Source organism: Alosa sapidissima, chromosome 1 (assembly GCF_018492685.1).
Source record: "Alosa sapidissima isolate fAloSap1 chromosome 1, fAloSap1.pri, whole genome shotgun sequence".
Lineage (NCBI taxonomy): Eukaryota > Metazoa > Chordata > Actinopteri > Clupeiformes > Clupeidae > Alosa > Alosa sapidissima.
Window position 1 is genome coordinate 37,539,025 of NC_055957.1, and position 18,610 is coordinate 37,557,634.

At 42.2% G+C, this 18,610-nt stretch overlaps 1 protein-coding gene across 2 annotated transcripts; it reads left to right on the plus strand.

Moving 5' to 3' along the window:
* The first annotated feature begins 643 nt into the window (after positions 1 to 643).
* Positions 644 to 18,606, plus strand: sh3gl1a (SH3-domain GRB2-like 1a). 2 transcript variants are annotated; one of them, XM_042064013.1, is made up of 10 exons: positions 644 to 984; positions 7,941 to 8,009; positions 8,375 to 8,447; positions 8,542 to 8,685; positions 9,119 to 9,252; positions 9,394 to 9,552; positions 11,155 to 11,258; positions 13,616 to 13,746; positions 14,251 to 14,304; positions 16,135 to 18,606. In XM_042064013.1, the coding sequence occupies exons 1-10, from the start codon at positions 940 to 942 to the stop codon at positions 16,326 to 16,328; spliced, it is 1,107 nt and encodes a 368-aa protein (XP_041919947.1). In that variant the 5' UTR covers positions 644 to 939; the 3' UTR covers positions 16,329 to 18,606. The 2 variants fall into 2 exon arrangements, with proteins under 2 accessions (XP_041919947.1, XP_041920014.1); XM_042064080.1 differs by lacking the exon at positions 14,251 to 14,304 and having other exon boundaries at positions 650 to 984.
* The last annotated feature ends 4 nt before the right edge of the window (positions 18,607 to 18,610 follow it).

The window sequence follows — 18,610 nt, forward strand, 5'->3', positions numbered from 1 at the left end:
ACGCCTCAGTTTCTCCATAGAGCACCTTGTTTTTTGTTTGTTTCTTTGTTTGTTTTTGTTTTGTTTTTAATCTGAATATTCTGGATGCATCAAGTAAAGCATCAACCAAACGTAGACACTCAGGGAGATAGCTGGTCTCTGTCTCACCAGGCTTCACGTAGTCTACTCCACACTTTGCACCGAGTAGGAGACCCTTTATCCTTGATCACTGTGTCCAGTAGCTAGATATATATATATATATATATTTTTTTGTGAATGTCAATCACAAAGTGTCAAAGACCTTTCCTCTTTTCTCTGCATATATTACAGGATCTTTGAGCCTGAATTATATAAGACATAGGATACTTTAAAACAAATAAAAAAATAAATGAATAAAATTGAATGAAATTGTGAGTTTTATTGAAATTAAATGTTGGGTTTATCATGAGTTAATTTTTATCTATTACGATGAAGCTGGTTATTATTATTATTATTATTATTAGGCTATTATTATTATTATTATTATTATTATTATTGATAGTCTAGTTGCAGTAGACTAGGTCCATATCCTTTTGAAATTTCAGTGTAGACAATGGCATAGCCTACACCCATTTGGATTTTTGTTTTTTAGTAAATGTTATAAACTACAGAATTTATTTGAACGAACACAAAACATATTGTGAAATTGGTTGTCACATGTAGCCAGAAAAAACAAACTCATTTAGGCCAAGTGACCCGGAAGTGTCTTCTGTTTCGGAACCGTAACTTATTTGCCTGGCGCTGAAGTTGAAGACGCGGAGACTAGACACTAGTGCGGTGGTGAAGAAGTGGGAAAATTATCGGAAACATTGTGAAAGTTGAAAAACAATCTGCCTATCAGGCGCAGTCTTGGCTTTATAGACTAGGCTACAAGTTATCTGAGCTACTCATACAGAGAAGTTAAACAAAACTTTGGCGAAGATGTCTGTGGCTGGCTTTAAGAAACAGTTTTATAAAGCAAGTCAGGTAAGAAAAATCACTTTTCAATGTTACGTCGCAATATGTAGCTAAGCAAACTTCAACTTAATGTAGGCTATTGGCACACATTAGGCCTACGTTTGTCAACTTCTCACGCTTTAATTTCTACTTTTTTTACATTAATTAAATGGTCAGTCCACAGGCATATGTGCCTGATTAGTTGTGAAAATGTTAACGTTATGGCAACCGTGCAGGATTTTTTTGTCAAAAACTGAATGTTTCAAAGTAGCGTTAGCCTATCACCCTTATCCGTAACACCCCCAATTACCACTTTTGTTCAGAACTTCTAAAACAACGATGTTTTTAACACTTCAGAATAACATTTGCTAAACTAACCTTAGATTTTTCAGTAGCCATAGGTGTGTAGATTTGAACAAAATCTGGTTTGGTTCTTAACGGGAGCATTTACTGCCTGAAATATCCGATTTTGTTTACCACGCTCGGAGTTATAGTGCTGGCCTGATGGGTCGCCTATTTACGCCGTTTCAATGGCACATGAACGGTTAGACCGAGTATTCTCGTCATGAAATTAAAGTTCCACTGGAGCTCCAACCGGTTGTGTACACGCAGCCTTACAACACTGTTTACAGCTCTTCGAGTCACGGTAAAATGCAATTTTTGGTACATGGCTAATTTTGATACACCTATGGTGTGGGTGGTTGCGTTTCTTTAGGAGTCCGCCGTCTTGGTTTGTATAGAAATGGATATTAAGTGACACATACACGGAAGACGGCGGAAATACGGGACCGACGGTAATAGGGGGGAGTTCCGGATAACTGCTTTGCGACCGAAATGTCCACTTGCGCAAGTCCTTAGAATTGTTTGTCGTTCTTATGCAGACTTAACGCGATTTTGGGTAGCTCTTGGTTTCATCGCTTATGTAGACACCCACCGTCCTGGCGATGTTGTAGCTAGTGAGGTGAACATGTCATATTATTATCGATAACTTGCACTGATTAAACGTTGTTTGTGTTGTCCCTGTATAGCTTGGTAGTGCATGTTCTGTTAATGCTTTGGGTTCTATCCTCTAGTCACCTCAACCATATGGAAGTAGCCCACACAGCAGTAGCCTATTCTAGCTTTGCCTACAGTAGGTACAGAAGGCTGCCAACATACTGGACCACCACAATAATGTTGAGAGTGGCTATGATTAAACATGAAGGCACATTATATCACAGTTTTTGTCAACATTACATTAACACATAGGGTGACCGTTTGGACGTGTAGCCTATGAGATCAGTCTGACAAGAAAGTTGTGTAACTGATGTTTTGCCCCCCTGTGTTGATTTGTGCGCTTGTCATGCAATAGGGGTCTGTTTGGGAAAAACAAAGGTAGAGGATAGTAAGCACAGAACAAAGTGTGGGCTATCCAATGCATTGTCCCTCCCTGGTCTCTGTGCTGTGTCTTTAACCTGGGTGTTGGTCCATAGGGTTAGGGACACATTGAAATGTCAAAGTTGTCAAACCAGATTCCGATATAAAGCAGTAGGCTACCTGCCTGGTTAGGAGAGATATTAGTCAACATTCTCTCTCGCTCTCTCTTTCACCTATGCACTCACTTACACACACACACAAATCTTGACAATTCTCTGTAGCCTAGCCTCTGGGAGAACTAGGATTGCTTGGTAACACAAAGGGCCAACAATCATGCACATCCTTAAATAGAAATTCATCATTTTTTTAGGTGTATAAACACCACTAGACCATAGTGCCCCTATGAAATAGTTTTGAGTTGTTTTTGTGAAACAATCTATTTGCACGTAGCCAGTCAGGGGCCTGCTGGACAGCTGCACTGAGTTACACTGTGAGGAGTTACACAATGGAGTCAGTGTTTCAGTCCGATCTTCAGTCAAGTGCATATGAGCAACTGTACTCCCCAGATTGAGTGTCAGTGTGGGGCTGTTGGCCAGAACAGTGCCAGGTAGATCGGCTGCGCAAATAAGCAGACGTCTGCACAGCCTCACCACCATCAGGCCCAGTTCTCCTGCGCTGCTTCCTCTGGGTCTCATGGCTGATTTCGATCACTTGCACTGCTTCTATAAAAGGCTTGTGTTCAGATCAATGTTTGAAGATGATGTTTGCAAACAAAAAAATACTGTTCATATTGGACAGAGTGGATAGTCACTAGGCTCGCCTGGTAGAGAGGAAGCGCTATGCTTCCTTTAGTGTGTGTGTGTGTGTGTGTGTGTGTGTGTGTGTGTGTGTGTGTGTGTGTGTGAGTGAGAGAGGGAGAGGGAGAGGGGAGTAAGGGCCTATGCGAGTCAGTTCTGCTGATCCGAGGGAAATTTTTCTGATGAGATCTGGGGAAAGAAAATGAGAACTACGCAGAGGGAGCCATCTCAATTTTTCTAGCAGAACTGTTCCCCTTGGCAAACTTGGCGCATATAGTTATTGTAGTTCAGAGATTTTTAGTGCCATATCCTCACCATTTTGGCCTATTTGAAATGCTATGATGAGGTACAGTCTATTCTTTTCAGAATATCAAACTTGTTTTCAGAGCTCTTCTCTATCATGGTGTAGTGGATGGAGTATTTAAAGGCACACTATGCAGGTTTTTTAGCTTAATATGCAAGTTTTTTCGCTTAATTTACCCTCATTTAACAGCTTCAGAGTCATTGGAATGGTTATATGACTTTTTTCGGGTTGAATGGTGGCCATCTCGCTTCCCCCTAGCGCCTGTGAGCGGAAAAACCACCCTTGCAACTTTGGGGCGGCGGGCCGACGGCCTCAGTATCAGGAAATATAACGAGTGTAACGAATTGCTTTACTGCATTCAAATACACATACACGCCAGGCACCGGCTAGAAAAAGGTAGCGATGGAGTTTCTCAGACATTTGCCATGACAGAGCCAGCGAAAAAGAAGCAAAAACCGAGAAAACAGTAAGGAGATTGCCAATACTGCATAGTTTACCTTTAAAGAGCAACTTGCAGGTTAACAACCACTTTTGATGCATGGTGTTGCACTATGCACATTTACATTTATTTGAGTTGAACTGTGTTTATGAACATTCCAAAACAGAATTAGGCCATGATGAAAGAGAGCCTAGCTAAGGCAGGTCAATTGAAACAATAAGTAATGATTGATCATAGCAGCAGTTTTGCCACTGGTGAGGAGGAATGTAAATTCACAGGCATGTGGCTTACCTCAGCCCTGTAATTACACTACTCACAAAAAGTCAGGGATATTTGGATTTTGGGTGAAATTTCAGAATGAACCTAAAATCCACTATAACCTTTATAGGTGAACTTGAGACCTTATCTAAACTTTTGAATGCACATGACCAACAGTTCAGTGTTTCAGTACTTTCTGTACTGAAACATTAAATTTCACCCGAAAGCCAGATATCCCTTACTTTTTGTGAGTAGTGTATGTCCTGTCTGATATCAAAGAGGAAAAGAGTAATGCCTGTCAGTTAGAAATGAAGTTATAAAGGAGTGGAGTGGGTATGTGTCTTGGTGAGTATACAGTTATAGAATCACCATGGAATTGTGTGGAATTGTGACATACGTTAGACCGGCACATCCGGGAACTTGACTCGTGACAAACGTTCCCGCCCCTTTCGGGGGGAAAACAAACAACCCCTCTCATTAACTCCAACGCAAATTAGGGTCAATAAACGTAATTCGTACAGAAATCGCAGGAGTAAATAATAACAAAAAATACCACAAATCAATATGACCACTCAATACATAACCACTTTGCCGGTCGTTGACCGTGAAAGATACCTACAAAAGCTTAATTCAATTAATATAACAACATGTCCCTTCAGTCTCCCGAGTCCGAAGTGGTCCAACAACCCCACTCAGTGACCAGAAGTGTCATACGGTCTTCTCTTCTTATGGCTTATAGCCATCATTTTCTTCTGTCAGGATTTTTTTTGAGGACATGGCAGGCAAAAGAAACTCAGGGAGGGGTTCTTAGCTGTGTGGTTGGTACATGTCTACCGGTTCACTCTGGCTTGTTCTGAGGGAATGTTTTCCCCTCAAAAGGGGCATGGCGCAAACAACCTGCTCTGTGTGACGCGGGTCCGGTTGTAAGTATATGGATATTTATTATTCATATTATTTATTTATTTATTATTCATATGTCTATATTCAATGCCATTTAAAGCCGGTCTTACATTGTATGATTTTGGTGTGATTTCACAGTTGGCGACCAAATTTTTGTCCAAGTCGGACAGAAATTATGGGAGTTGTGGCGCGCTCCCGCTAACTAGATCGGTTTTAGGCCTGTTTCACACCGGGAACGTAGCGTGAACGTCGCGTGTCTGTTGCGTGTCAGTTGCGTGTCAGTTGCGTGGCGTTTATCTTTTTTCTCACGTCATTTTTTTTCTTCACTGTTTTGAGTGGAAACGCTTCCAACACGCTTGCGTGTGGCGTCAAAAATAGCCGAGTCCTATTCCTAGCGTTCACACATTTTCGGCGCGGCTCATGAAACGTGCGTGTCACGCAGGCGGTGTGCAAGGTCTAACCTGTTAACATGGGAGCCGAAATAAAAATGGACACGCTACGCAGCTGACACTCACACCACGCACCCGGTGTGAAACAGGCCTTAGACGGGGATCACACTGGCAAGCGGCAGGTTTCCTATTGTTCTCTATGGTTCGTCAGCGGATGGTGGCAGCGCTAGCGTAACGCTAGCGTTGAAGAAGCTGAGCGTTAAACTTGGTTCAACTTTCAAAGCGCAACGCGAGTGTACTCAATTGTCAGTTTAGGCAAACCGTTTCTGTTACTTAGGAACGAGATAAAACTTATTATGGTCTGAGCGTTGCGTTACGCTTAGGCGGGGATCACATTGGCCAGCGGCAAGCGTAATGCAAGTCAGTCTTTTTCTAGTTTTGCCGTTACGACAATTGTTTTGCAAGTGTTTTAGTTGTCGCTCATGCAAATAGAGACGTAAACAATATAAAAACCAATAGTGACCTCGATCCAACACCAAACAGGAAGGGATAAAGTAGGTGACAGCCAGGGGCACTAGACCCTTATTACTGGGGTCTCAAGTCCAGGTTCACCTAATTGCTCGTGGAGTACTCGTCAGACAGATATACAGATACCACATGAACAAGCGGAATCTAAGCTTCCCAATGATATTAGCGCCATTGTAGTTGCTGTGATAAATGGTTCACAAGAAAATTACCATTGAATTAACATTGAACCCATTACTCTCGGTGAAATATCTCACAAACTCTTCACTCAACGCATGGCAAACTATGTGCATGTATCTGTACAGCAAGCAGTTTTCGAGTAATCCGGTTTTGAATTTGCAACAAATTTCTACATGGTCTCCAACTTTGGGCAGAAATTATAATGTATTCTCATCTAAACTATTTATGTCAGTATAATATAATATATTGCTTCCTAGTGACATTAATGCAAAAAATATGAAGAAAAAAATCATGAAACACAAATGTTTTTTTCTTGATCATAAAGGCTGACATAAGACATATTACATAAGACAAATATTATATAAATTATTACTTTGCCCAGATATAGGTAGCCCAGGCTGTCCTGAAAAAGGAAGATATAGCATGTATAGATGGCCATTACAATGACTAATATAACTCAATGACCAATATAACTAGCTTATCTTAGATTAACTAGCTGAACATACTGCATAATTTCATGGAGTGCTGAAATGTACACTATTTTTGACCATTTCTGAATTGTGAAACTCAGCAAATGCTTTGTGGTTGTGGACTTATTGCAGTATCATCATAACTAGTCCACCTGTGTGTGCACAGTTAAAATTCTGAAGCGCAAAATAATTTAGGCTACAGCACAAATATTTCCATCCATATATAAAAAAATAATTAAGGCTAAACTTTGAATTTCTTTTCAAAGTGCACCAGATTAATGCATTTAAATGTTAAAATATACAAAATCTTCTTACAGGGGAGCATGCCCCCCGACACCCCAAAGGTGCTTGTGCCCCAGTGCAGCTCTAGATCTAGTGACGCTCCTGGTGACGGCTGTAACCTATTCAGGGGTTTCATCAGGTCCCTTGCCACAGGTGCATTAATCAAGCACCATGCAGTCTGCATTCATAATCTAGGGAATTGATGAAACCCATGAATATGATCATTTGTTATTTTGTTTTTTATAAATTAGTCGGCTATTCCACATGATAGAACAAATCTATATTGGTTAGGGATGTCACGCAGAAACACAAAAATGTTTTCTTATTATTTATCATTTGAGTTCCTGTGGATATCTATTGCACGATGGGAAATATTTTTTTGCAGTTAGTTGCAGTCTAGGGTCTAGACCCTGCAAGATCCCTAGTCGTTGGAAAATCATAGTCTGTGACTTAAAACTTTAGATGTGAGAAGGTTTGAAACTGTAGTCTTTCAAAAATGTTTTCAAATCTTTAATAAGTCTTTCAGTGTAAGGAGGGCTTTAAAAAATAGGCAGTATAGGTCATGATCCTAGCCTATCAACAATGTTACATAGTGCAATATCAAGTGTTCCGGGCATGTTTTGGCAATGTTAGAGACTTTATTCTCTGTAATACAAGTTATTGTAGCATCAAAGTGAGTTTAAAGCCTTTATTATAAGGTAAAAGAATTGTGTTGCTTTATGGCATCATCCTTGCAAATTATTCTTGTTAATTCACCACTTGTGCTAACATATGGAAGATGGCATATTTATCATGCATTACTTACTTATGTTAACAAGAAGAGATTGGGAGCTGTAACCTGCTTTTGCTTTTGGCATGAAAGACTTGAAAAACATGCTGTCTTTCATTCCAATCCATATTGGATCAGAGACCCATTTGTCAAATTGCCAAGTGGTTTCAGCAATCAACAATCTTACACTGTGTTTTGTTTATCGCTCTCTCTCTCTCTCTGTCTCTCTCTCTCTCTCTCTCTCTCTCTCTCTCTCTCTCTCTCTCTCTCTCTCTCTCTCTCTCTCTCTCTCTCTCTCTCTCTCTGAACTTATGTAGAAGGTCAGTGAGAAAGTGGGGACTGCAGAAGGAACCAAACTCGATGAAGACTTCAAAGACCTTGAGCGTGTACGTGGTGACCCATGACGAACACTTGATAACACTGTCTTTCCCAGATGATGTTGCCAATCGTAGCAGCCTAGAGCCACTAAACAGAATCAAATTTGAACATTCCCTAAACATTTTAATATGTTACTATAATATTCTAATATTTACTTTCATATTGCTAAAGATATCAAGTGGATGCACACATTACTTGAATTCATTCATCTGCTATTTAATTAAGAGAGCTGCTGTTGATAGCTGTATTGACCAGTGACATCCATGGCAGCTTTGTAGATGGATAATCAAATGTAATCATATTTCTGCCATTTAGAGTTGGGTTTCAGAATGGAAATTGAGAAATTGCTTAACTCTTTGTACTCGTTTAACAGAAGGCAGACATCACAAGCAAAGCCATACAGGATGTCCTCGCTAAAACCACAGAGTTCCTCCAGCCGAACCCAGGTGAAATGCACTCCTGTTGCCTTCTTGCGCTCTCCGCTCTGATCTCCCATCCTCTGTCCTGCATCCTCTGACCCCTGATTGTCTTGTGCCGCAGCATCTCGGGCGAAGCTTTCCATGATGACCTCGGTTTCAAAAATCCGGGGCCAGGCCCGCAGCACAGGCTACCCACAGGCAGAGGGGCTTCTGGGAGAATGTATGATGAAGTACGGCACTGAGATGGGAGCCAGCACCAACTTCGGTAAGGGGACAGAGAGAGAGAGACTGAGACTGTGACTGTGACCCATCTATACCAAGTAATGGCAAATGTTTTGTATCGGTTCTCTTTTGCGCTCAAGCATGATTGGGGATTGGATTTGGATAGAGGGCAGGCATGATTTCAGACAGTAGTGTCTAGCATTGAAGCTATGAGCGCCAACCCTACAGGGCCTCAATGCCATCACAGTCTTTTTTTCTGAGCTGCAGCTTGCTCTCTTTTAAATGCCCCACATTTTTGTTCCGAGACATTATATGCTTGAATGGAATTGATGTCATGATGTACAGTATATCAAATGGCTTTTCTGCAGCTCTGTCACAAGATTAAATGAGTTGAAGTGAAGTTTCTTAACTTCATTAACAACCCAGCCTTGCTGTATTAATAGGATATTATGTTGTCTTTGCCTCATGTATCTTAGGGGGTGCTCTCCTTGAGGTTGGCGAGTCAATGAGGAGATTGGCTGAGGTGAAGGACTCTTTGGATATTGATGTCAAGCAGAACTTCATTGACCCGTTCCAGACCCTAGTGGACAAAGACCTGAAAGACATTCAGGTGCAGAGTTGGGATTGAGTCTTTGTACTTTTATTGACTGTTCATGTCCATCTTTGTGTAAATCTCAGGGGAGAAAAAAAAAGTAGATGCGAGTACAATTGACTAACTGTCCGGCTCTGTTTACTGCTCATGTCCTCACAGCATCACCTGAAGAAGATGGAGAGCAGGCGGCTGGACTATGATTACAAGAAAAAGCGCCAAGGGAAGATCCCGGACGAGGAGCTCCGTCAGGCGATGGAGAAGTTTGAGGAGTCCCGCGAGGCAGCAGAGAGCAGCATGCACAACCTGCTGGAGACTGACGTAAACACACACACACACACACACACACACACACACACACACACACACACACACACACACACACACACAGAGAGAGAGAGAATATGTATGTATCAATTGCATTGGACGTTAATATTTGTTCATGTAAATCACTGACGTGACCTGCCAAGCCTTCTGAGGAATGATCCTAGACTTCCACAAATCTGTGTTTAGCTTCATGTGGACTTGGACCGAAGGATCATGATGCTGTCCTCAGAGCACATAGGGCACATTTCCTCTACGGGGTAAACCCCCAGTGCGTCTAGTCTGTTTAAAAATACTCTGACACACTGACACTGCGTCCATTCTGAATTGGAGGGGCAGCCGTGGCCTACTGGTTAGGGCTTCGGGCTTGTAACCGAAGGGTTGCCGGTTCTATCCCTGATCAGTAGGAAAAATGTCGGCGGGGGTGGTTGAGCACTGCTCTCCCATGCCCACATCCACAGCTGAAGTGTGAAGTGAAGCTGTGCACCTTGAGCAAGGCACCTAATCCCTCACTGCTCCCTGAGCGCTGCTGTAGCAGGCAGCTCACTGCTCTGGGTTAGTGTGTGCTTCACCTCACTGTGTGTTCACTGTGTGCTGTGTGTGTTTCACTAATTCACGGATTGGGATAAATGCAGAGACCAAATTTCCCTCACGGGATCAAAAGAGTGTATATATACTTATACTTATACTTAATTGTTCCGTGAAGTTTCACGTGAGCGTATGCAGTCCATACAAGACCTGCTGCAGTGGGTGCACGAGAGCGCTGGGAAACAGAGCCACTATGGTGTGACCAAGGGAAATGAGATTTAACCGATTGTCTTGTCCGTGAGAGCTCAACAGTGGAGAAGCTGTGGCTATTTAAAAAGAAGTTCTGAAGTCATCTGGCCCAGTAGGTGACCCTGGGGAACAGAAGTAGCTGAAAGTGAGTGGATTTGAGCAGATGCCAGCCCTCACGCCCTGGACCAGTCTGAGTCAGTGCTGGGAGTAGGTAGAATCAGACATTTATTTGCAGCTGAATGCCAGGATGCGGGTCCTTAAAAAAAGGGGTTTTGTGATTAAGGCATCTGCCGTTTCCAGGATGCAGAGGTCATTAAAACACCTCTCTGTCTCACTGTTATCGTCATAGATGCATGTTTTGGAAATGTAAGGTTGTTTGATGGTCGTAAGCTAAATGAATGACCAGTACGCTTTTGCATGGTCCAGTTCTTTTGTCAATTTCCTCCTCATCTGGTCTAATGGAAATCAATTGGTTTCAGTTAGTTGATTGCTATACCTTGGAGTGAGTATGTATAATTAATGTGGAAGGTCCTTGATCGTTCCCTCCCCAGTGCCTTTATATTTGATGGAGGATGGAGTAGTAGTAAGCCAGTCCAAATTGTGACTGCTGTTTCTGAGAATCCACATAGCCAGCCTGACATAGCCAGCCTGATTTGTATTTACATGTGGGACTCAGAGTGTTCGTTTTCACAAAACAATTTTGAATAAAGATACACAAATAGCGTTCACGTCAGCAGTTTGATTTGTGATGTGGGGAAGAGGTTATGTATTGTGTGTGTTTTTTAATAATGTGTGTGTGTGTGTGTGTGTGTGTGTGTGTAGTCTGAACAGGTCAGTCAGCTGGCAGCCCTGGTGGATTCCCAGCTGCAGTATCACAAACAAGCCACTCAAGTCCTGGAGGAGCTTACTGAAAGGATGAGGGAAAGGTAAGAATCCTCTCTCTCCCTGTCACCAAGTCACTGTTTGGCAAGTCACAAGTAAGTCCCAAGTCTTAGCAGTCAAGTCCAAGTCAAGTCCGAAGTAAAGACAGAGAAGGGCAAGTCGAGTCCAAGTCCAAGTCACATCAAAGTCAAGTCCAAGTCCAAGTCCCAATCTTTTTCCTGAGTCCTGAACAAGTCATCAGGTACTCTTCACTTAATGTCATTGTTAGACTATCGGCCATAATTATCAATCTAATCTACAGTATTTTTAAAATGCAGATTAAAATATGTTCAATGTTTCTGTCTTGAAATCTTTTACGATATATGCATGCCCACACCTGTGAACTATACGCATGAGTATACCTGAGTAATCTGTACGAAACGGATAGCTACATGACACTCAGCACAGCAGCAAATATATATTGTTTTTCCAAATTGCGGCGTCCACTGTAAGGATGAGTAATAATTTGACTGATGGCATTTCACTGCGCTAGGCCACAGATTTGCCTGCAAACAATGTATTAGGCTGTCTGCCAGTGGCGACTCATAAGCTAAGCTAAGGTCATGGTTAATGATTACAATAAATGGTGACGAGAAGAATCGTCACATAGGCTACATTAGTAAATTGCTGCGGTTAAATATTTTATGTTTTTATTAGGGCAATCAAACGATTAAAAAAATAACTAATTAATCTCATATTTTGAAATGAATTAATCTAGATTAATTGTGATTAAAAAGTAAAAAGCTTCTTATATGGCATTTTAAATATGGAATAAGTCACAAAATTACTGAGTAACCAACCACAAAGGTAAAAGTAAAACACTTCTATATTATTTAAATGATAATAATGACACAGTAATTTTGTTTTAAAGTATTATTTTTTTAAGTACTACACATGTGATGCTGTTTAACTCATTTGTAAATGGTGCACTGTCACTTTAAGCCCATTGTGTGCCACTGTCCACATGTTCTCCTAATGATCTTTTTTTACCAGCTCCATTCAAATATAGCCTATGGCTAGTCCACAAACTGTAGCACAATGTTAACAATGATAAGCAGGATATTAATTTGGCACAAAAAGCTTTCATTCCTTTGGAAATAAAAGCATGTAATGACATGATGCTTGCTAGACATTTTCTGTTTGCAATTAAAAGTGAATTATGAGCCTGGTAGCCAGTAGCCACCTAGCTAAGTGGAATGCGTTTCAATCAGCATAATGTCATGTGCTTCATGTAAACGAACTATTGAAGACTCACCAGTTCCATTACACAAAGGCAAAGACAACTCATATTCTTGTCCATTTTCCATCACAGTCAGTGCAGCCTATGTCAAAGTGCCCTGGCTCTCACAGTTTATAACAGTAGTGAGAGCCGGATAAATCCGCAATTTCCTCTAATCTCGTCTTTGTTGCCTTCATGATTTCCTTTTATACGTTTTTTTATATTTAAAAGGAGATATCAATCATCATCAACAATGACAAGCCAGCTGAAACCTGCCACTCTTTTCTCTCCCTTTCGTGCGTGCTGATACGCATTCTCAATTAGTATAAGTATATATCCTTTTTTGATCCCGTGAGGGAAATTTGGTCTCTGCATTTAACCCAATCGGTGAATTAGTGAAACACAAACAGCACACAGTGATCACACAGTGAGGTGAAGCACACACTAATCCCGGCGCAGTGAGCTGCCTGCTACAACGGCGGCGCTCGGGGAGCAGTGAGGTGCCTTGCTCAAGGGCACTTCAGCCACGGCCCACTGGTCGGGGCTCGAACTGGCAACCCTCCGGGTACAAGTCCAGAGTGCTAACCACATGCTGTTGGGGCATTTTGACATTGTAAACGTTCTCTAACAAGAATGCAAATCAGTTTGCAGTAAAGCTACTATTTATTTAATGTTGGCCCTTCCTCTGTCTCTTGGTGCCCTACACAGTGTGTGATGCATGTGGTGGTAACAGCAGCAGTGATCACTGTGCTCTGCCCGTTTGTGTCCACTATGTGTGTTGTTTTTTTCGTCACGGAAGTGAAAGCATCTTTGGGGTGACTGGTCCACGATCAGGACATTTATTTTTTGACTCGAGACATGTCAAGTCATTACAAGACAAAGAGGCAAAGTCCGAGTCAAGTCTCGAGTGAATAGTATTCAAGTCCAAGTCGAGTCGCAAGTCATGCTGAATTTTATCAAGTCAAGTCTGAAGTCATTAAAATCATGACTCGCGTCTGACTCGAGTCCAAGTCATGTGACTCAAGTCCACATGTCTGACACACATACACATACACACACACACACACACACACACACACACACTTGTTTTGTGTATTTTGTTGTGGTTCTCCCGGTCAGACTGTGTGTGTGTGTGTGTGGCAGGGTGAACGAGGCGCAGTCCCAGCCCCGTCAGCCCCGTGCTGTGCGGCCCAGGCTGGCCTACAGCTACTCAGAAGAGGATACCTCCAACGGGGGCTACGCCCCCACGGCTGCACCGCCCACTTACGCTCCAGGTAACCATCCGCAGCAGCCACTCTCTCCTACTGTCTCTCACACACGTCTCTCATGCTCGTTCAGTAAGACTGAGTCCGCAGGGCATTAACCATTGGGGAATTAGTGGACAGCTGGACCCTCATTCCCTGCCTGGCTGTATTGCATTCTTATACAACTCTATTTCCAGGTTGCGATTCTCACTGATCAAAACAAGCTGTTTAAAGTGTACATTTTCCATAATGCTACTTTGAGTTGCTTTTAGCTTTCATTTTATATGTTCATAACTGTTATAAGTAGGGGTCTGATGGGTCACCCTTTTTATTTTCATTCAACTGTGGTGACTTGAATAGCATTAAAAGGCTTCCTTTGAAGATTAGCATACAGGTCACATGTTGTTCTCTCCATAAAAAGAAACTCTTTCTGAATGCCTTAGCTCTGATGGGGACATAAACGTGAGTTGAGGTGTTGTGTTTGGCAGCACATTTGTGTATGTGTTAATGTGTTTCCCCCCTCCATGGGCACAGGGTACATGGGGGCAGCACCTCCCTCCTTCAACAGAAGCTCTGTGCGCCAGCGCTGTGAGTGCCCCACACCGGCCCATGATGACCACGAAAGGACTGCAGGTTCTCATCAGACAGGCAGTGACACAGGCTTCATCATTCACAGTCGATTGGCTACAGCAATAAAAATAATAAAATGATTCATCAATTGTCAGAAAGGATAGCCAAATTGCAATGGGGACGAGTTATTGGTTTTACAGAGGTGAGAACCTTTTAAACCTTTAAAATATCTTCCAGAATGAAGCCAAATTCCACTTGCCTGTCTGATTCAGACCTGATGCAGCAGTCCGGTGAAAAGGATTAGAAAGGACTCTCTCTCTCTCTGTGTGTGCGTGTGTGTGTGAACTTGCAGCATTACATAATTGACATTTTCATTTCATTGCATGACAAAGCTGCTATGTTATATCTGGTTCACACACACACACACACACACACACACACACAGGTGAATAGTACTGCTGTGGGAGTGGCTGCCACCTCTCTGTTATTCTTTCACTGGTATGCAAACCATCTGACCGGACTCCCCCCTGGGGCCTGCCTGCCCTGGGACATCAGGAACTCATTACGAAGGCTGCAGCAGTTGCATGGAGTCAAACGACTCATCTCGCACATCAAACCCCCAATGGTATCTACACCTCAAAGATAGAGCTGTAGTTCTTGCTGTTATGGAGATAGGCCACTGATGACTATTAATCATAGTTTTCATATGCTCCATGAAGTTGCATTATTTGAACTACTTGTTCAGAAGAAAGAATGAAGGCCAACTGATTTTAAGTTCTAACAGCCGAGCTACACCAGATGCACAATTAAAGCGCTCTGTTCGTAAAAATAGTTTTAGAAGACGGGTCTAATTTCTTTGAATGTTTGTGCCGCTATCACATCTGGTGTAGCATGCCTGCGCTGGTGTAGCATGCCTGCGCTGGTGTAGCATGCCTGTGAGTTTCAGGCTTTTCCACATGGGAAGGGTGGAGACAGTTTGACAAATTGCAGGAAAAGAAAATGGAGGGGAAAGGAAAAAAGAGGAGAGGAAACATAAGGCTTACAGAGCAAGTCCATTCTATTCACTCCGTTTTCCATTGGGCCCAAAGAAACTTGAGCTCTAGGAATTTTAAACCCAGACTGTAGACATTATCCACATATCTGAACATCTTTACAGTAGGCTATAAAACAGTGGAGTCTGTGTGCGTGTGTGTGTGTGTGCTAGTGTTTTGCATGTGGACTGGACACACTCTGGCCGTTTTATAGCAGGCTTTGTGAAGAGACCATGTGTGTCACTTGTCACATCCCAGCATGACTGACTGACATTTAAATGCTGGAGGGGTCTCAGTCACTGGCTTTATAGACCTGAGCTGTCATTCGGATTGGCTAAGCTCTTTCCAATCACGTTTGCTGTCCATCACACTGCTGTGTCTGGTCACCTGCAATAGCGAAAGGAGCAAACAGAGATTCAAGTGACTGAATGACCTCCTCATTGTTATGGATTGTTGCCTTTTCTCTTATCCATAGCTGCTCATATCTGTGCTGTAATGTCATAAATGTGGGCATGAAAAAAGGTTCTAAAATAGGTTCCATCCCAGAGCAACACCCCTGTTCTAAAATACATTGTTAGTGATGGCCGGTGTGGGCGAATGTTAAACTGTCTTGACTCCTTTTATTCCTTTAATCCAGCCTAGTTGGAGAAAGGGCTTCAGCACCCTCCCATATTCCAGTTGTGTTTTTCTGTCTCTCCTCTCTCCTGCTGTGCCTCTCCTCCTCTCCTCTCCTCTCCTCTCCTCCTCTCCTCTCCACCCCTCCATCATGTCCGCTCTCACTGTGTCGTTTTGTGTCCTCCCCTCTTGTCTCTTATAGCGACAGAGCCGCCATGCTGCAAGGCCCTGTATGACTTTGAGCCAGAGAATGCCGGCGAGCTGGCCTTCCAGGAGGGGGACGTCATAACGCTGACCAATCAGATCGACGAGAACTGGTTCGAGGGCTTGTTGCGTGGCCAGTCAGGTTTCTTCCCCTGCAACTATGTGGAGGTGGTGGTGCCTCTGCCACGCTAATGGAGAGAGAGTGGCGGAGGAGGGGAGTGGGAGGAGGAGTGGAGGTTGGAGGTGTACATCCTATTATATCTGCACTTTGCCACTTCAAAGACAAAACATTACAATCCCAAAAAATATCTGTAACTATTGGTGTCTTTTCATGAACAAAATGTCGTTTGGTGTTTTTAGTGACGTGGGTGAGGGTATTTTGCACCAATGTTAACCAATATTAAGTGTCACCTGAAATGTTCAGCAATATTTTACCATTGATTACTTTTACATGCTGCTATTATTTCTTGCGAGTTGGCTTATCATTCTTTATTTACACTCTTGTTTTTTTTTTTTTTTTCAAAACACTTAGTATTTATCTAATTTCTAACTCACACCTGCACTACTGTTCATCCTCTCATCCTTTTTTGCAAACGACTACCTCCCTCTAATGGCCAAATTTAAAAGTGCAGCAGGGACGTAGACTCACAACAGGAAAACAATGAGCAGCTGTCTAATAATTTACTCATTCACATGACTCTACTACTCTGCGTCTCCGTACACTGTACAGTTGTTACAGATTTTGTGACACAACTCTGTATTGCAGATTTAATCTTATATAGAGAGTCAGATGCGTGTTTGGTGTATTTTTTTTTTAAATAGTTAGTCTTGAAAGCGAAGGAACACTACTTCAGAATTGGTTAGGAAATGATAACCTGGTTAAATGTAGTCTCTGTTACCTTGAGTTGGTCAGTTAGACAGTGGTGGGAATGAGTCTGTCCTTCTCAGCCGGAGTGACTCACGCCCCTCTGGGTGCTGCAGTGTTTGACTGCGTCTAGCCCGGCGTGGCCTGCGCCTGCTGCTCCTGCTGCTGCAAGACCGCAGCCTCACAGGCCAGCTCCTATCAGAATCAGAATGCAAGCAGGCTGAGTCACAGCAGAGCAGCTGCTGTAGTTTAATTTCTCTCTCTCTCTTTCACACTTTGCCTGTACTCTCTTTTTTGCTCTTGTGTGCTTTTTTGAGCAAGGAGGCAAAGCACACAAAACAAGTGGATAAAAGCAAAACAGAAAGGAGATGGTGGAAATGGTTTATGCAGCTTATTTTTTTTTTTGACAATCCATATCAGCATTTTTATGAAGGGACTAAGAGGACAGAGCTTAGGTAGATTGAGAAAGCAGAACAAGCTTTTTGGAGAGCCATGATTTCGGGCTGTTTGAATGAATCCCATGCGTGATCAGTCAGCCCCCTCTGCTCCAGGTCCCCTGTTTTTAATATGAATATGAGCTTCTCTCCTGCCCTGCTCTCTGTTCATGGCCAAATAAGCTTCATTGGCGTAGCTTTCCCACAGCACTGCCAGTGGCCTTGTGAAAATGATAATTTGACACTCAAATAATATGTTGGTGAATGACAATAGAAAGGGAATAGGAAGCAAGGCAGAGCCTCTGTTTCGGCTATTTAGCCCTCTCATTTCTGAACATTTTGAGCTTTAGAACATTTGTCTTATCAATAGGGACACACTTAACCTAACCTAAATGTTTACATATGTCCCTATTGTTATTTATGCTGTGTGTGTGTGCGTGCGTGCATGCACGTTTGTTTGTTTGATTTGATTTGTGTGTGTGTGTGTGTGTTTGTTTTCTGTGTTTTTTTCTGAAGTGATCAATATCATCTCAGAGCTTGCTCAGCATGTAGTTGGCTTTTAAATCCACCTTGCAGTTTATGCTTGCCTGCATGTTTCTGCATGTATCTGCAAGGCCTTTGGCATGCGTCTGTTTCAGCAGTTGTGCTGTTCTTCTCAGTAATGCCATAAAACCATAGGGAAGTGCAGATGATGGGTCTCACTCTGGTTATTTGGTACACCGCTCTTTATATTAGCAGGAAATCAGCTTAAAGGGTCCTGGGTTGAAGGTTGTTTTCATTATGCTGTAGACTTTTCAGATGTCTTATAATGTGAAAAAACTGAAAACCACTCATGATTTACATGTATGACCACACTAAACCCAAGTACTTGCATGCTGATACTAGGGTAATGTTATAGGTATTACACTTTTCTGGGGACCATAACATTTTATTAAACAGTTAAACAACATCCAAATGTTGTGTGTATTTAGCATTCCTAGATACTCTATTAATGACAATGTTACATAGAAAATGTTATTCATGTTACTAATGATTTTCACTATAGCTGTGGTATGTTTTGGTTGCACAGATATTTGTAGGCTACAATCTGTGAAATGTTTTTATTTACACATTGTATAGGGGCAATTGAATAATGAAATAAATGCAGATGTACTTAAATGTCTTGATTATACTTA